Source organism: Neovison vison, chromosome 1 (genome assembly GCF_020171115.1).
Source record: "Neovison vison isolate M4711 chromosome 1, ASM_NN_V1, whole genome shotgun sequence".
NCBI lineage: Eukaryota > Metazoa > Chordata > Mammalia > Carnivora > Mustelidae > Neogale > Neogale vison.
In genome coordinates this window covers 278500133-278520160 of record NC_058091.1, presented here as the reverse complement: position 1 = coordinate 278520160, position 20028 = coordinate 278500133, and the positions used below count along the sequence as shown (strand labels likewise).

General features: G+C 39.2%; 1 protein-coding gene across 1 annotated transcript in view; it reads left to right on the top strand.

Moving 5' to 3' along the window:
* The window catches only part of ITGA2 (integrin subunit alpha 2), a 107341-nt gene that overhangs the window by 70115 nt on the left and 17198 nt on the right, over positions 1–20028 (top strand). The window contains exons 14-21 of the mRNA XM_044232083.1: positions 8448–8651; positions 9362–9498; positions 11983–12122; positions 15295–15446; positions 17193–17303; positions 17878–17960; positions 18388–18529; positions 19846–19938. Of these exons, the coding sequence (XP_044088018.1) occupies positions 8448–8651; positions 9362–9498; positions 11983–12122; positions 15295–15446; positions 17193–17303; positions 17878–17960; positions 18388–18529; positions 19846–19938 (1062 nt within the window). The remainder of the gene's footprint in view (positions 1–8447; positions 8652–9361; positions 9499–11982; positions 12123–15294; positions 15447–17192; positions 17304–17877; positions 17961–18387; positions 18530–19845; positions 19939–20028) is intronic.

The following is a 20028-nucleotide window of genomic DNA, read 5'->3' as shown; positions in this document are numbered from 1 at the left end:
TTTTTTTCCTTCCCTACCCCACAAACCCCTTGCCTTTCAAATTCCTCATATCAGAGAGACCATATGATAATTGTCTTTCTCTGATTGACTTATTTCACTCAGCATAATATGCTCTAGTTCTATCCACATCATTGCAAATGGCAATATTTCATTTCTTTTGTTGACTGCATACTATTCCATTGTATATATACCACATTGTCTTTATCCATTCATCTGTTGATGGACATCTAGGTTCTATCCATAGTTTGGCTATTGTGGATATTGCTGCTATAAACATTTGGGTGCACGTGTCCTGTTGGACCACTACATTTGTATCTTAGGGGTAAATACCCAGTACTACAATTGCTGGGTCATAAGGTAGCTCTATTTTCAATTTTTGGAGGAACCTCCATGCTGTTTTCCAGAGTGGCTGCACCAGCTTGCATTCCCACCAACAGTGTAGGGGGATTCCCCTTTCTCCACATCCTTGCCAACATCTGTCATTTCCTGACTTGTTAATTTTAGCCATTCTGACTGATGTGAGGTGGTATCTCACTGTGGTTTTGATTTGTATTTCCCTGATGGCGAGTGATGTTGAGCACCTTTTCATGTGTCTGTTGGCCATTTGGATGTCTTCTTTGCAGAAATGTCTGTTCATGTCCTCTGCCTATTTCTTGATTGGCTTATTTGTTCTTTGGGGGTTGAGTGTGATAAGTTCTTTATATATTTTGGATAGTAGCACTTTATCTCATATGTCATTTGCAAATATCTTCACCCATGCTGTCAGTTGTCTTTTGGTTTTGTTAACTATTTCCTTTGCTGTGCAAAAGCTTTTGATCTTGATGAAGTCCCAATAGTTCATTTTTGCCCCTTGCTTCCCTTGCCTTTGGTGATGTTTCTAGGACAAAGTCAGTGCAGCTGAGGTTGAAGAGGTTGTTCTTCTCAAGGATTTTTATGGATTCCTGTCTTACATGGAGGTCTTTCATCCACTTTTGAGTCCATTTTTGTTTGTGGTGTAAGAAAATGGTCCAGTTTCATTCTTCTGCATGTGGCTGTCCAATTTTCCCAACACCATTTGTTGAAGAGACTGTCTTTTTTCCATTGCACATTCTTTCCTGCTTTTTCAAAGATTAGTTGACCATAGAGTTGAGGGTCCATTTCTGGGCTCTCTATTCTGCTTGATTGATCTATGTGTCTGTTTTTGCACCAATATCATACTGTCTTGATGATTACAGCTTTGTAATAGAGCTTGAAGTCTGGAATTGTGATGCTGCCAACTTTGGTTTTCTTTTCAACATTCCTCTGGCTACTTGGGGTCTTTTCTGGTTCCATGTAAATTTTAGGATTATTTGTTCCATTTCTTTGAAAAAATTGATGATATTTTGATAGGGATTGCATTAAATGTAATGATTGCTTTAGGTAGCATAGGCATTTTCACAATATTTGTTCTTCCAATCCATGAGCATGGAACATTTTTCCTTTTCTTTGTGTCTTCCTCAGTTTCTTTCATGAGTACTTTATAGTTTTCTGAGTACAGATTCTTTACCTCTTTGTTTAGGTTTATTCCTAGGTATTTTATGGTTTTGCGTGCAATTGTAAATGGGATTGACTCCTTAATTTCTCTTTCTTCTGTCTTGCTGTTGGTATCTAGAAATGCATCTGCTTTCTAGGCATTGATTTTTATATCCTGAGACTTTACTGAATCCATGTATGAGTTCTAGCAGTTTTAGGGTGTAGTCTTTGGGGTTTTCCACATAAAGTATCATATCTTCAGCAAAGAGTGAGAGTTTGACTTCTTCTTTGCCAATTTGGATGCCTTCTATTTATTTTTGTTGTCTGAGACTAAGACTCCAGTATGTTGAAGAGCAGTGGTAAGAGTGGATATCCCTACCATGTTCCTTACTTTAGGGGAAAAGCTCTCAGTTTTTCCCATTGAGAATGATATTTGCTATGGATTTTTCATAGGTGGCTTTTTTAATACTGAGTTATGTACCCTCTGTCCCTACACTGTGAAGACTTTTGATCAAGAAAGATGCTGTACCTTGTGAAATGCTTTTTCTGCATCTATTGAGAGTATCATATGCTTCTTGTTCTTTCTTTTATTGATGTATTGTTCACATTGATTGACTTGAGATGTTGAAACAACCTTGCAGCCCAGGAATAAATTCCACTCGGTAATGGTGAATAATCCTTTTAAGGTACTGTTGGATCCTATTGGCTAGTATTTTGGTGAGAATTTTTGTATTCATGTTCATCAGGGATATATTGCTCTGTCATTCTCCTTTTTGATGGCATCTTTGGTTTGGTATCAAGGTAATGCTGACCTCATAAAATGAATATGAAAGTTTTCCTCCCATTTTTATTTTTCGGAACAGTTTCAGGAGAATAGGTTTTAATTCTTCTTTAAATGGCTGGTAGAATTTCCTTGGGAGTTCATCTGGTCCTGGGATCTTGTTTCTTGGGAAGTTTTTGATTACTGTTTCAATTTCCTTGCTGGTTATGGGTCTGTCCTGGTTTTCTATTTCTTCCTATTTCAGTTTGGTAGTTTATACATCTCTAGGAATGCATCCATTTCATCCAGAATGTCAAATTTGCTGGTGTATAGTTTCTCATAATATGTTCTTATAATGGTTTGTATTTCTTTAGTGTTGGTTGTGATCTCTTCTCTTTCATTCATGATTTTATTAATTTGTGTCCTTTCTCTTTTGCTTTTGATACGTCTGGCCAGGGGTTTATCAATCTTATCAATTCTTTCAAAGAACCAGCTTCTAGTTTTGTAGATTTGTTCTACTGTTTTTTGGGTTTCTATTTTATTGATTTGTGCTCTGATCTTTATTATTTCTCTTCTCCTGCTGGGTTTAGGCTTTCTTTGCTGTTCTTTCTCCAGCTCCTTTAGGTGTAGGTGTAGGTTGTGTACTTGAGACTTTCTTGTTTCTTGAGAAAGGCTTGTATTGCTATATCCTTTCCTCTCAGGACTGCCTTTGCTCCATCCCAAAGATTTTGAACAGTTGTGTTTTCATTTGTTTCCATGAATTTTTTCAATTCTTCTTTAATTTCCTGGTTGACCCATTCATTCTTTAGAAGGATGCTGTTTAGTCTCCATGTATTTGAGTTCTTTCCAACTTTCCTCCTGTGCTTGATTTCTAGTTTCAGAGCATTGTGTTCTGAAAATATGCAGGGAATGATCCCAAACTTTTGGTATCAGTTGAGACCTGATTTGTGACCCAGGATGTAATCTATTCTGGAGATGGTTCCATATGCACTAGAGAAGAATATGTATTCTGTTGCTTTGGGATGGAATGTTCTGAATATATCTGTGATGTCCATTTTGTCCAGTGTGTCATTTAAAACCTTTATTTCCTTGTTGATCTTTTGCTTAGATGATCTATCCATTTCATTTAGGGGGGTTGTTAAATTCCCCTACTATTATTGTATTATTGTTGATGTGTTTCTTTCATTTTGTTATGAATTGGTTTATATAATTGACTGCTCCCAAGTCAGGGGCATAGATATTTAAAATTGTTAGATCTTCTTGTTGGATAGACCCTTCAAGTATGTTATAGTGTCCTTCCTCATCTCTTATGGTAGAGGTAGTCTTTGGTTTAAAATCTAATGAGTCTGATATAAAGATTGCCACCCCAGCTTTCATTTGATGTCCATTAGCATGGTAAATTGTTTTTCACCCCCTCACTTTAAATCTGAAGGTGACTTTACATCTAAAATGGGTTTCTTGTAGACAGCATATCAATGGGTCTTATTTTCTTTATCCATTCTGATACCCTATGTCTTTTGATTGGAGCATTTAGCCCATTTACATTTAGGGTAACTACTGAAAGGTATGAATTTAGTGTCATTATATTGCCTGCAAGGTGACTGTTCCTGTATATTGTCTCTGTTTCTTTTTGGTCTATTACTTTTAGACTGCCTTTTTGCTTAGAGAAACCCTTTCAATATTTTCCCTAGGGCTGGTTTGGTGTTTGCAAATTCTTTTAATTTTTGTTTGTCTTGGAAACTTTTTCTCTCATCTTCTATTTTCAATGACAGCTCAGCTGGATATAGTATTCTTGGCTGCATGTTTTTCTTGTTCATTGCTCTGAATATATCATGCCAGTTCTTTCTGGCCTGCCAGGTCTCTGTGGGTAAGTCTTCTGCCAATCTAATATTTCTACCATTGTATGTTACAGAGCTCTCATCCCAAGCTACTTTCAAGATTGATTTTCTCTTTGTCACTGAGATTTGTAAGTTTTACTACTAGATGATGGGGTACAGACCTATTTTTATGTTTTTGAGGGGGTTTCTCTGTGCCTCCTGGATTTTGATGCTTGTTCCCTTCGCCAAATTAGGGAAATTCTCTGCTATAATTTTCTCTAAATACCTTCTGCCCCCCCTTCTTCTTCTGGAATCCCAATTATTCTAATATTGTTTTGTCTTATGATATCACTTATCTCTTGAATTCTCCCCTTGTGGTACAGTAGTTGTTTCTTTCTCTTTTACTCAGCTTCTTTTCCATAATTTGGCCTTCTCTATCACTAATTCTCTCTTCTGCCTTATTTATCCTAGCAATAGGAGCCTCCGTTTTTTTATTGCAATTCATTTCAGCTTTTTAAATTTCAACTTGGTTAGATTTTTGTTCTCTTATTTCTCCAGAAAGGTATTTTATTTCTTCAGAAAGGGATTCTCTAGTATCTTCCATGCTTTTTTTGACCCCAGCTAGCACTTTGATAATCATCATTCTGAACTCTAGTTTTGACATCTTACTAGTGTCCATATTGATTTAGCCCCTAGCCATCATTACTGCCTCTTGGGTTTTTTTGTTTTGTTTTGTTTTATTTTTTTAGGAGAGTTTTTCTGCATTGTCATTTTATCCAGATAAGACTAGATGAATGAGAGAACAAAATACTAAAAGGTAGCAACGACCCCAGAAAAATATACACTAACCAGATCGAAAGAGACCCAAAACTGGGGGGAGAATAAAGGAGAAAGAAAAAAATATGTATATGTATTTTTATATGTATATGTATTTTTATATATATTTATTTTTTATAAATATAAATGTATATACACATATACATATATATTAGACTGGTGAATAGAACCAGCTGCACACTTGATCTTGGGTGTACACACACACACACACACACACATACACACACAGGTAAAGATGATGAAGGGATGGAATATGAGTGCAAAGATGAAAATTAAAAAGATTCTAAAAAAGGAATTGATAAGAAGTTGGTTGAAAAAAGAAACAAAAAAAGAGGAAAGGATGTGATCAGGCTGGAGACCAGAAAAAAGACATGTGCTAGATTTAGGGCATATTTTGATCTGTTTGAAGAAATTGTATCCTGAAATTTTAAAGTAAGAAACACTTATATGTATACATAAAAATAAGGTTAAATACAATAAAGGGATGGAATAGGACTATAACAATGAAAATTAAAGATTTCTAAAAAGGCATTGATAAGAGAAAATAGTTTAAAAAAACTTTAAAATATTGAGATATTTTTAAAAAATAGAGTAAGAAAAAAATCTAGAAAATTTCTCTTTGAAAGACTAAAGAATCATGGTGAAAAAAGCCATGAATTCTATGTGCTGTATTCCCATAGCTCTGAAGTTTTGCAGTTCTCATTGATCGGTAAACTTGGTCTTGGCTCGATGTTCTTGCTGATCTTCTGGAGGAGGGGCCTGTTGCAGTGATTCTCAAATGTCTTTGCCCAAGGTGGAGTTGCACCACTCTTGCCAGGGGCCAGGCTGAGCCATCTGCTTGGGTTGGCTCTCATAGCTTCTCTTTCCTGAATGCTTTCTGTGTAGCTTTGGAGGGTGAGAGTGAAAATGGTGACTTCCCAATCTCTGGCCCCTTAGGAGCTGAGAGCTTGAGCCCTACTCCTCAGTGTGCCCCCAGAGAAAAACAGTCAATCCCTTCTGTCTCCCTGGTCTCTGGCCACACTCCTTGCTCACCCAGCCTGTGACCAAGCATTTCTGTCTTTGGCTCATAGCCCCATTTGGAGTCTCCAGATGATTCCTGCAGCATGCTTCCATGCCATTCCTCCCAGAGTAGGAATGAGAGGGTCTCCACAGATCTACCACATGTGGTGTCCCTGCTCAAAGTGCAGTGGCCCAACTGTGCCATGGATCATGGTTTAAGGTAACCCCAAGCTGAGAGCCCACCCCTTGGCTCTGTCCCTGCAGCCAGCTTCCATGCTCCGATCAATATCTGGGAGCTCTGCCATCTTCAGATACCCCTGGTCTTTGTGTGACCCTGTGGGTCCTGAGAGCCCACTGTCCCTGTGGGGGCTCCACCCCCCACACACACACTTCGCCTTTTGAGTACAGCAAACTTCTAAATGTTCCAGTTTTGTGCTCTGCTGCTGTGTCACTTGCTGGGAGCCGGCCCCTCTCCTCAAGGTCTATTTTCCCATTTATCGCCTCGGATTCACTTCTCTGCACATCCTACCTTCTGGAAAGTGGTCCTTTATCTGTTCCTAGAATTGCTGCTCTTCTTCTCTTCAATCTCCTGTTGAGTCTGTAGGTGTTCAGAATGGTTTGATAGCTATATAGGTGAACTTTTGGGACCTGACGATATTTAGATCTCCTACTCCTCCACCATCTTGCTCCTCCCACCACCCACAATTGCTAAATTCTTTCTCAGGCATGTTGCCTATCTCTGTTTCATTTAGTTCTTTCTGTGAGGTCTTTTCTTCCCTTTCTTTTGGAGTATATTCCTCTATCTCTGCATTTTGCTTGACTTCCTGTGTTTGTTTCTGTGGATTAAGCAGAACAGCTACTGCTCCTAAACTTGAAGGATGGTGTCCCTTTGCAAACTGTGTGTTCTTGGTGACTCTTCTGGTGGCTGGAGCTGTGGCTGTATTGTTACTTACTTGTTTAAACTTTGGATTTTTGCAGAAAGAAGAAAATAATAAAATTTGAAAGAAAAAAATCAGGAGGAAATAAAACAAAAGATATATCTTTAAATTTAAAAATAAAAACCTGTTTTGATTAAAAATTTTTAAACAAAAATTTTTTTAAAAATTAAAATTCAGCTTATTTTCCATGCCCACAGGGGCTTGTATGGGCTTACAGACCCTGGGCTTACTGATGTTGTGATCCCTCTCTGATGACTGAACCCTACCATTTACAGGGTTGGGACCTGCATTTTCTGACACTTAAACCCACTGGTTATTGTGTTTGGACCCTGCTCCAGTTTGGGCTTTAAATGTGGAGGGGGAGTGTTCCCACCACTCCTTGGCCCTTTTAAACTGTAGCTTTTTTTTCTGTCCCAGCACCACTGAGACTGGTGTGGGCTTGAGAACCTTAGACTTATTGAGGTTGGTGAGATCGAGAGCTCAGAGACCACCAGAGCTGCCCATCTGCTGGACAGACCGTGCTCTGAGGTTTTAAGGTGGAATGGTAATAATGTAAACCATCATTTTCCAGTCCCTCTGACTTGAGAGCTTAGCCTGCAACTACCACCACTCTACCACCATGTGGTAGAGTTCTAGTGTTGTCTCTTTTTGATGTTAATTGCCCTTTTATTTTATTTTTTTAAAAGATTTTATTTATTTATTTGAGAGAGAGACAGTGAGAGAGAGCATGAGTGAGGAGAAGGTCAGAGGGAGAAGCAGACTCCCCATGGAGCTGGGAGCCTGATGTGGGACTCGATCCTGGGACTCCAGGATCATGACCTGAGTTGAAGGCAGTCATCCAACCAACTGAGCCACCCAGGCACCCCTTAATTGCCCTTTTAAACTGTGACTTCTTTTCTGTGCCCACGATCAGAGAAATCTGTTCCTGCCCTCTCAGTACTCTGCATCTCCACTGCTTCAGTTTCCCTTTAATACTGTGTCTCCATCTCTTTGTGTTCTCTTACCATTTTGTCTATCTTCGGTTGTCCAGTAGCTGTTCAGTCAGCCCTCGGTTTGGTTTTTTTCCCAAGAAGAACTGTTCTATTAATAGGTGTAATTTGATGCGTTCCAGGGAAGGGGTGAGTTCAGGGTTGCTGTCTTGAACTGGAAACTAACGGTCTCCTTTTCTACTACCTGTACCATTATAATTTTTAAGAAAAGGTCTAAAATAAAACATTGTTTTTAGTGTGTCTCCATCTTAATATTATTCAAGACGTTAGTAGATTTTCATCAGCAAATCTTAAATGGGAAGTCTTGGAAACAGGTGAAGATTTTAGTATTATGGGGGAAAAGGAGGGAAAGACATGAGTAGTGTTAATACAGGTTGTGCAGACGCAGTAAAGAGAATTCACTCCTTTCACCTCGGTTTATGAGCACATATCCTAGGAGCTGACTTGCTAAAATTCTCATTTTATAATTGTCTTCGTAGAAAATTTTGAAATCTAGTTTTCAAAATCCTGTCTACTTTTAACAGTTTACAAATTGGCTCGGACATCGTTTGCTGTGAATTTTAATGATAAACGTTGGAAGGTTTGCTTTATTCATCCCTCTTTTCCTCTCTGCCAGGGTGTTTTGAATTGGCACCGGTTTCTTGAAGGCCCCGAGGGTGTTGAAAATGCTCGGTTTGGTTCAGCGATTGCAGCTCTTTCAGATATCAACATGGATGGCTTCAACGATGTCATAGTTGGTTCCCCTTTAGAAAATCAGAACTCTGGAGCTGTGTACATCTACAACGGTCACGAGGGCACCATTCGCACAAGGTATTCCCAGGTAATCCGTGAGTTCCATGGTGATGTATTTACATGTGAGTATCCTTATGTTAGAGCTGCCGAGTGCCGTGCAGATAATCTGATCCATCCCACTTATTTTTAGAACTTTATTTGTTCATTAAGCAAACATTTAGTGAATCTCCTACTATGTGTCAGGCACCGTCCTGGGTGCTGGAAATACTGTAAAGAACGGGACAGATAAAACTCTGCTCTTTGCAGCTCTTGCATTTTTTGTGGAGGAGACAGAGGGAAAATAAGGTAAGTGAGATAAAGTGTTCCAGATCATAATAAATGATAAGACATTAAAAAACTTTTTTAAATGTTCAAGAGTGGGAGTTATGAGGTAGCTTAAAGGGTGCCCAAAGGGGCTTCATTGATCAGGCAACTTTCCAGGGCAGTCCTAAAAGACGTGGACTTGGAGATAATCACATGTGAGCTTGTTTCAAATCCTGCTCAGTCCACAGATCTGCTGCTTTTTCTTTTTTCTTTGTGATTTTTATGTGAAAAGATTCATGCTGTTTCTCTGTGGCTGCAAGCATGATAAACAGATGAGAAACACTGTGATTGAAAAGAATCAATGGAATTTTGTGGCAAATAAAACAACCTAAGAAGTGACTATTTAGAAAAATCTAACAGTGCAGTGTAGAAGCTCCCTTTTTTTCTATTTCAGTTGTTCCACATTGTAATTTCATGTCAAACTTGCTCTTTCAGAAAATCTTGGGATCTGATGGAGCCTTTAGGAGACAGCTCCAGTATTTTGGGAGATCTCTGGATGGTTATGGTGATTTAAATGGCGATTCCATCACCGATGTGTCCATTGGAGCCTTTGGGCAAGTGGTTCAGCTCTGGTGAGTCAGCTGAGAACCAGACACAAACTGGCTAACTAAAAAATAACCTGCTAAGTAGAACACATAGCTGTGCTGAAATTGTAGAAATGCCACATGCATTCTAGAAGACTCCAGGACAATTATGTGTCATAGTTTATGTGTCAATGGAAGAAATGTATTTTTCCTTAATGGGAGAAGAAAAATATTTGCTTAACATAGCCGTCAAGTTCCTCTTCTCTATATGTTGAGCAGAAAAAGGACACAGAATAGACAGAGCCTTTAAAATGGTATCCAGGATATTGCTGTATATTATCTTCCAAACAACCTTACCTCAGCTCACAGAAAGGAAGCCTCATGAGAATGCTCTAAAAATACTGAACACTCAGACCACACAAATTAAGTATAACTTCTCATGTGGTTATGAAGTAACTTTTGAAATTATTAGTCATAAACAAGAAGCTATTATTTAGGTTTAGCTGACCTCTCATTGACCTCAGTAGGAGTTGAAGAGCAGGGAGCAACAATATGGGTTTCAAGGGCTGTGTGATACAAGGACAAAAATAAATATATTGTGTTGGTCAGGGATTAGAATCATAAAAAAATTGAGAATTCAATCAAGAGTCTCCTCCCCCAAAAAATATATTCCATTCGTTTGCTTTAAATGTCCAAATACTTCAAGAGCAGAAAACATCACATATTGATGTGTTGTTTCTGAGTTTCATTAAACTATTCACAATATTTCACATGTGCTTTTAAAAAATGAAATGCATTATTTTGAGAATGTTTTGAAAAGTTTGGAGAATGCATTGTTTTGAAAAAGTTTTAAGAAGAAAACTTCATGTAGGGGAAAAATACACAGATCATACTAAAGACTGACACATTAAAAATATATATAAAATCACTTAAGAGTAGCAGGCCATTAGAAAAATATGAGATGTGATAATACTGTCACAGGATTTATAATTTCTTATAAATTTTTAAAGACACCTTTCAGGGACCATCACCCTCCAGCCATCTGGAAGGTTTCATCCTTCAGGCCTATATAATTACTATGCTATGACACTCCCATTTTATAAAAGATTTTAAGTAATCTCTACACCTATTAGGGGTTTTGAACCCACAATCCTGAGTTCAAGAGTCACATGCTCTGCTAACTGAGCCAGCCAGGCACCCCGAAACTCCCTTTTAATATCATCAATGATGGCCAGACTTTTTTATTTAAAGGTGGACTTGATTCTTCAAAAAGTCAAGACACATGGAGTCAGATCAATTGATTGAAGTAATCAGTCAGCCCAAGTTCTTGCCATTTTGTGGTCTTATTTCTATAAGGTGTTGAGACTAGATTTTCTAGGTAACTTCCTGAGAATAATTTTTTAAAAAACAAGTTAACAAAATCCTTTCAATCAATGCCACCATCTCCATTGGGATAAAAGATTCTCTTAAAGAGATTGACTTACAGAAATCTTGTAGGTTTGAGGACATGTTGTACTTGTTATTAGATGTTTTATGGCTGCTTATTAGGGGGCCTTACAGGTACATGATCAACTGATGAAACAATTTTTCACTTAAGTCCTTCAGATGGTACCTGAAATTAAAGATAAAATGTTTTTTGCATTTTCTTACGGTACTTCTCAAAACCATGAAATTACTAATTACTATTTGCTGCTCTATAAATCATGGAGTGTGTGCACAAAGGGTTGTTATGATGAAGTACAACATTTTAATGGCAGAGAAACTAGATCATGAGCTCTAGCTCCTCACTTGCTAACTATTACTCAGTAAACTCATAAGTTACTAAATGATTTTTGTTTCAGACTTTCTTATTAATAAAAAGGGGACAATATTTGTTCTATTTCACAGGAGTCTTAAAGGAGCAAATGAGCCCATGTGTATGTGAAAGCTTTCTACATATCTCAAGGGCTGTGCCAGAGTCAGAAGTCTTTTGCACCCTGCCTGAGAGACTCCCCAGCCATTTTCTGGTACCAGGCTAGTTGCCGCCACTATGGTCCTATGCCGCACATCAAAGAAGTGCTGCCGGCCATTAAGGGAGGCAACAGGGCCATGGCCATGCTCTTGGGCCACGGCCACGCTCTTCAGCCACAGCCACACTCCTCGGCCACCCCACTCTCCCCTTGTCCCTGCTCTCTCCCCTCCCTTTGTGGGAAGAGCAAACATCGCTGTTGGTAGCTGACAAAACACAACAGAGATCATGACTTTGTACTTCATTTGCAAAGAGTTTACAGACTCACATCCCATGCGTACGCTTGTATCAAACAAACAAACAAACAAAAAATATTAAATGTGGATTGGGCTGGCAATACAGTCAGTCACAAACACAAAAGATATTGTTCTTGCCTACTTTTTTAGAGCTTTCAAACATGAAATTGTGCTCCAGTGCTTAGACTGTGCTGAGAATAATTTGCTAATGCTGGTCCCGGGTCCTCTAGGTAAAGGTTATACCGCGTACTTGGCAGTAACCTACCTGTTTCCATTTATGTCTTTCAGGTCCCAAAGTATTGCTGATGTGTCTGTGGATGCTTCGTTCACACCAGAAAAAATTACTTTGTTCAACAAGAATGCTGACATAAAACTCACAGTCTGTTTCAGTGCCAAGTTTAGACCTCCTAAGCAAAATGATCAAGTGGGTGGGTTGACCTGAAATAATCTGTGTGGAGATAGGTTTGCTTGTAGACTTTTAGTCCTGAATATAACCTGTACTTTGTGTTTATGGGCCAAAGGCAGTACGGGTCCTGCAGATATTACATTGCTGCACATTTGAAGGGCCCGAGAATGGTTAATTATGTATGGAAGATGCAGTTAGATCTTCCTCTCTTGTCTCCGGAACGTAACACTCTGCCACAGAAATTTACTCTCTCTGTGACCTCGTCCTGGGCTCTCCTAACTTCATCGAAGTATCTTTTACCCAGGGGTTCCTTACCTTAAACCTTGTGTAATAAAGATTACACTGATGTTCTGCCCATATTTTATGCCATATTGCAGCTGAGACATGATCTAGACATAGCATGTTCAGTGCAAGTACCAAATATTCCTATTCTTGAGGAAATAGTAGGCATGAAATAATGAGAAAATATAAACAAGATGCAGTTTGTGCCCAGTATTTTAAATGCTCTAAATAATCTGGAGAAGTGAATAAAAATCTGTGTCCTGTCAGCAGGAGTGAGGAAAACTGGACAAATGTCACCAGGAAATGTCATTTCTCTTGGACTGGCCGAATTTCTCATACCCACTGCCCCTTACTATCTTCTGTCCTGCTCCAGCACTGCCAGGGCATGGCAGTGGAGTTTGAACGTGATTAAACTCTGCCTTTTTTCTCGTGCGGCTTTTTCGCAGGTTCTCATCCCCCTTCCTTCAGATTTTGGCTCTAACCTTCAGCCACCCATAGTTCCTACAAGTGTTCTATTAAGTGGTTAACAGACCACTCTATTTTCAGTCTTTGTCATGATTCATAACCAAGAAATACATAGGTTAAAAACATAAAGCAGAAGTTAGATTCAAACCTTGCCATGCTTTCTGTATTTTCCTGCTTCTCATTTGAGTTTGGCATTTTGCCTTTCAGGCATTCAAACACTGACCCAACTCTGAACAGCACATCTCACAGGCCTGTCCTGTGAGTAGCGAGCATCGTTGCATCAAAAACCATCCCTGTATAAACACGAAGTGGCTAGATGCAATACACAGCATGGTGACTAGAGCCAGTAACTCTGTGTTGCCTATTTGGAGGTTGCTCAGAGAGATTTTGCAAGTTCTCACCACACACACACTCAAAATTGCAACTGTGTGAGGTGATGATCTGTTAATGAATCTTATTGTAATCATTTTCCAGTATTTACATATGCAAAAAAGCTACCTTGTATACCTGAAATTGATACAATATTGTATCGCCATTACATCTCCACAAAGCTGGGGGAGGAGGGGACATTAAGTGGCTAGTCTGCCTATAACATTAATTTGGGAAATCTATTAGTTGGCAGAAATGGCTGGCTGGTTAGCTTTCCTGGCCTGAAAGCATGGATTTGTCTCCTAAATCTTCCTCTTTTTGATGGGGCTTCCCCCCCTTCTGTTGCTGTAACTCGAAAGCAGCTTTCTGTCTTCAGAGAATGTCCTTCCCTGGGCTTTCTTCCCATTGGGCACCTTTTCCTGAATTTCTTCAGGTCCAGTCAGACAAGCCAGTCATGATCATTTGTCACTTAACTGTCTGGCAATAATTGTATGTAAGATCAGAATCCCATCTTCACAACTTTGAAAAGTAAATTTTTAAAGCATGTGGTCTCTATTATATCAGGTGCTCACTTCAGTTTAAAGTTAATAACCTAAAAAAAAAAAAATGGATATATTGCCTATGAGGCTATCCTTTTCACCAGGCTACTTGAGAAAAATGAGCTAGTATTACCACATGAACTAACTCTGTCCTGGCTACCTTCACCTCCCTGGCATTGTTTTTCCTTTGTATTATTTTCACTGCTTGTTTTTAGTTCATTTGATTCACTTATGTTTTTAAGTCAGTGGACTAAGAAAAATGATCCAACATCTCTAATAGATACTTTAAAGGTAACTTGTAGAAATAATGTATTTTGGAAGTCTATTCAACCTTTAAAATATTGAAAATAGTAGAATAAAATGGAATAACCCCAGATTAGTCAGCTGATGCTTTGAATATCATCAGATCTTCTTTTTCAGTTTTGGACAGTGGACTCTGAAGTCTCTGATACTTTGTATATTGGCTGCTGACCTCTGTTTTTCCCCCTAAAGATTTTATTTATTTATTTATTTAATAGAGAGAGAGAGAGAGCGAGCACAAGCAAGGGGAACAGCAGGCAGAGCAGGCAGAGGGAGAAGCAGGCTCCCGGCTGAGTGAGGAGCCCAATGCAGGGCTCAATCCCAGGACCCTGGGGATCATGACCTGAGCCGAAGGCAGCCACTTAACCAACTGAGCCACCCAGGCATCCCCTGACCTCTGTTTTTATTGCATTTTTTTTTTTCATTTTCATTTCCCTGGTTTAGTAGTAGTATTTCTGTTTTGTAGATGAGGAAATGGAGGTTGACTCCATTTCCTCATCTACAAAACAGAAATACTAGGGAAAAACAGAAATACCGGGGAAAGATGTTACACAAATTGCCTACAGTCCTAGAGCTCATAAACAATGGAATTAGAATTCAAACCAAGTCTGTCTGACTCCAAACTTATTACTGAGGAGTTGCATGCCTCCCCCCTCAACCCCCAAATAAGCATTTAGAGTGTTCCCTCAGAGTTTATCTCAAATAACATTTAATCCTCACAATTGCCTGGAAGCTAAAACAACATGAGCCCTGATTTCAAAATTACCCCGGTTTTATTTCTGAGTGTGCCCTCGCTGTGTGAATGGAGTGCTTCATTTTACCTCTTTTATTCTGTTTGTTATGTGAAATATGAGATCTCTCCACTTTCCAGGTTGACTGATAGTAAAACGTGAACAATATGAGAACATATTCAATGGCAGGCACTGCCCCTTTTTCGTATCACCATATTAGGGATGATGAAATTGATGCTTGAGGAAGTAATTTGACCAAATTCCCTCAGATTTCCTGGAGGCAAGTCCATTTTGCTCTCCACCCTTCAAGCCATGCTTCTTTGAATCGCCTCTCTCGAACCACAGTCCCTACCTCACACCAGAGCCTGAATTGCTCACAGTCCATCCATGGAAAGATTGTTTTTATATTTTCTTGAAGTCCTTGACTTCACCCAGTAAAACACAGTAAGGTAGGGATGGTTTTTTGGTAAAGGTTTATTTGCAATAACATTTGTGGTTTTTGTTACAGCTATTGTATACAACATCACAATTGATGCAAACCTGTACTCATCCAGAGTAACCTCCAGGGGTTTATTTAAAGAAAACAATGAAAGGTGCTTGCAGAAGAATATGCTGGTGAGTCAGGCACAGAGTTGCACTGAGTACACCATCCACATACAGGTGAGGCCTCCATGCTCGCTCTCATCTTTTCCTCTGAATGACTAATGAACGGTCAACGTCTAAAAAGGAAGCTTAGGAGTTAGAAAATGCCCGTCCTTCTAATTAATGCTCTTCATGTCTAATTGCATGAGCAGGAAATCCTATTCTTTATGCTAGTACATGGTTCCTTCTACTCATATGTTACTGGCGTGAAATTTTATTTGGGATTGCAACCAAAAGGCTAAAAATAAGGTTCTTAAAGAAATCAAACATAGTGTTTTCTTTAACATTTAACAGGTAAAACTTTTAGTAGACTGCAAATTTTATTCTAGCATTTTCCTATCAGGGAAAATTTTTATTTTTAAACTGCTGAAAAGGACAATTTCAATTGTGATTTCCACTATTGGATTTAAATTAATATAGGGGAAAGATGAGGTAAAAATTATTTGCTCCAATCATATCCCATAGTTTTGAGAGTTGACATGAATTTTGAAAATCTCACAAGTAGGAAAAATGCATCTCAGGATTTCCAACAGAAAACTGATTTTATCAATTATATGACTATTTCCCTCCAGAACCATGAAATGGTGTTTCAAAGTGTGATTTCCTCAGGAAACCTTTTTTAAAAGATTTTTTTAAAGCTCATCTTTAAAAGAGCTGCTTAAGAACTTTCATAGAACATGGTTCTCAGAGTTCAAGATGTGTAAGAATGCCAAGAGAACTTATAAGATGCATGTTCTGGGTTTCCACCACCAGAAATTTGGGTTTGAAGGTCCAAGGTATATACAGATTGAAGGAGTACTCCCAGATATTTTTGATATAGATGAATGATACAGAGATCACATATCAAAAACTACTAAATATTACTCTGGAAATATTAACTCTGTTAATAGAGGAATTAAAATCAATTGCATTGTTTAATTTCTTGTTCATGTTAAAGACATCTTGTTTATGAAGGCCTGGACCTTTTTTTGTTAAGAAGCGAATTACACACATTCTCTCCTATTTTTGTGCTAAGTCATAGATCAAATGAAACCTGTAGTCCATTCTGGGGGAATGAAGTCAGCTGAGCTGTTGTTCACACATGTATCTTGTTTATGCTGATGTGTACTTATGAGGTTTTTAAGAAGATGTGTGTGATTTCGGTCAGTGCAAGAGATTTTGCTTCAGTTATCACACCATACTGGATATCAATCCCAAGCCCATCCTGTGGGCTAGTCTTACAGTCAGCTGAGCGCCCCCGCCCCTTTATCCAATTTTGTAGAGCAGAGTTAAGTTCTGACTAAGGAAGGGAGTTCTCTTGTCACTGCCTGATAGCCAGCCCTGAGCACCTTCCCATGTCAGGCATATGCCCTCCCAAAGACTTGGTCAGGATACCGAAGGACCCCTAAGTCTTGGCAGTAGGGACTGGAAAGACCATAGCCGACAATCCAAGAGCTGTGTATTGTTATGACTTCTAAGTATTAAAACTGGGCATAGCCTCTAAATGTTTATAGATTATGTATGAATAACAAGATTACTGGTGATCTTAACTAAGAATTGCTGCTTCAGATTTTTACTGAATCCAAGTCTCTAAGTGTTTTGGTAGTGAAGAGGCTAAGGGCAGAATTAAGACAGAAGAGAAGCAAGAGTCCGGAAAATCCAAAACAAAGATATTCTCCATCATAGAGAGAGGACTGTGTCCTTAACTGTGAACACACTGGTGGTCATTTTCTTGTTTTGAACCTGCCGTGCCCTAGTAAACTGCCTCACTGTTTGTGTGTTTAGAAGCCCTCTGACGTTGTCAGCTCTTTGGATCTGTGTGTGAACATCAGTCTGGAGAACCCTGGCACCAGCCCCGCCCTTGAAGCCTACTCTGAGAAGGCCAAGGTCTTCAGTGTAAGTGCGGTTTGCCCTTCCTAGAATTCAGACTGGCTAAGAAAGCTTCATGGTTGCTGCAAGTCATGTTCAAAAGCCCAGAGGACATAACTTTCCAAATCCTTGTCTTCTACGTGAAATATTTTTATGTTCAAAGCTCATCAGCATGCAAGATCCGTGAAGGACAGGGACTTCTGTCTTCTTCACTGCACTATCCTCAGCCCTTCGAGCAGTGCCTGGCCCACCACAGGTGTTCAATAAATATTTGTTGAAGAAATAAATAACCATCAAGTCAAACACCTTGTGCTCACCACCCACGTAAAAAAATGTCACCCGAACCCATGTTCTCTGTGTCCCTCTCTTCCTCCGTCACATCCACGTTCATCTTGCTCCCCCAAGCAAATCATCACCTTGAATTGTGTCTTTATTGTTGCTTTTCTTCCTATGTCGCTAAACATATACATGTTCCTAAAATGTTGCTTGGCTTTTTATGGTTTTGAGCTTTATGTAAATAGAATAATTCTACATGTACTCTTCCACAGTCTGGTTTTTAACTTGAGCAAATGTGTGGGATTGTTTTTCCTTTTTTTTGTAGATCCCTTTCTACAAGGACTGTGGTGATGATGGAGTTTGTATCTCGGATCTAGTTCTTGATGTCCAACAACTGTCAGCTGCTCAGTAAGTCTGTTGGAGTTCAGGGTAAAATGCAGAAATAAGACATTAGACGCTTTACTCAAATGAATGTTTATGGAGATTTTTTCCCTACACACACACACACACACAGAAACCAGTAACTAATAAAGACCTTTAAAATCTGAATTTCAATTTCTACCATCCATAAAGGAGTAAAACGGTAAGAAATCTCAAACCATTTGTAGTTGGATGGTTCCTCTCCCTGCAGTGTTTAAATTAAAATCAGTGAAGGAGCAAATGTAATAGCCTTGACTTCTTTGTCGTCTGAGTCATTTTACTATGAAGATGGCTTATTAAACAACTTTCTTAGTCCTCCAAATATAAAGAGTTTTATCTTCTTATTTTTAAAAATGAGTGAAGTATTTGAACACTAGCCTTTTTAACCTTTTTTTTCCCTTTTTTCTTTTAACAGAGATCAACTCTTTATCGTCAGCAACCAAAACAGAAGGTTAACATTTTCAGTCACACTGAAAAACAAAAGGGAAAGTGCATACAACACTAGAATTGTTGTTGATTTTTCAGAAAACTTGTTTTTTGCTTCCTGGTCCATGCCGGTAGGTGATGACACTCCGGGCTCCCTACTCTTGTGTTTCCTGCCTGATACTAATGCCCATCTAGCTCACACTCACATCCCCATGTCCCGTATGCTGTCTGAGGAAGCGCCTTGCTCCGAGATGTGATCAGTCCTAACTTTGGGGCTCCCAACTAGTTAAACCACATGTGAGCGTAGCCCGGCTCTGTATCTAGACCAGTTCTGCTTCACAGCTTGGTCAGTTTTTCCTCTGCCCTAAGACTTGGCCAGACACAACCATGACTCTTCTCCAGCCAGCTGTGGGATGAGGCTGCCGTGCTGCGGCACAGATGCTGTGAGCTGCACTTGCTTGGAGAAGTTAAGAGTCCTATAGCCCAGGCCAAGCTTTGTAACCACAAGTCTTACTACTGCCAAGATGCTGCATTCCAGCGAGGTCAGTTAATCATGTTGTCTTGATCACTATACCAGGAACACACTTGGCCATGAGGGTCCTCTGGCCCCTCCGCTGCCACCAAGCAATGAAAGGGAGAGGAGTGACAAGCTGAGATTTCCCAAATTCACTGCTTGATAAAAGGATTACAAATGGCTTCATCCAAGTTAAAGTCAGCACGAACTTAACAGATTTAGTGTTCTAAATCTATTCTGACTTTGATGTTTCACTTTCCTGTGCCAAATGGGAACTTCTTATTTTAAAGAGAAAAAAAAAATAAAAAGAACTAAAGAAGATCCTTTAAAGTATTTAAAATATAAGCACCAACGTATGATTTGTTTTCTTCTCTTGAAAGTACAAATTTCGATTATTATTGAGAGAAAGGTATGTATTAAAGTCAACATTTTAAAATATTGGATTAAAGTTATTTTTGCTTCTGAAATATAAGAACTATGATTTACTTCTGGGGGAAAATTCCAGTATTTGACCTCACTTTTGGCTTATTGGGTGTCCTGCTTAGCAGTAAAAATAGTATACTAGCTACCTGGACAATATGAGGTTTTTTGGGGTTTTTTTAAGATTTTTATTTATTTGACACACAGAGAGAAAAATCACAAGTAGGCAGAGAGGCAGGCAGAGAGAAAGGAGGAAGCAGGCTCCCCGCTGAGCAGAGAGCCCGATGTGGGACTAGATCCCAGGACCCTGAGATCATGACCTGAGCCGAAGGCAGAGACTTAACCCACTGAGCCACCCAGGTGCCTCCAATATGAGATTTTTAATATCAGGGACAATAAATTCATTGTGAACTAGCTTTACTGCTAAAATGCCCATGTGGTTCATACATCCTTCAGCACATATGTGCACATGCACTCTACATATTAATTGATCGGTGTTTCTTTGGTCTCCAGGTTGATGGGACAGAAGTAACATGCCAGATTGCTTCATCTCAGAAGACTGTTACCTGTGATGTTGGCTACCCGGCTTTAAAGAGGGAGCAACAGGTATGACTTGCACTTCTTCCTCAAGTCCACACTAGCCCCTCCTCGGCACTAATGTCATTCACCACCATTCCGTCTTCGTTGTTGTCAGGT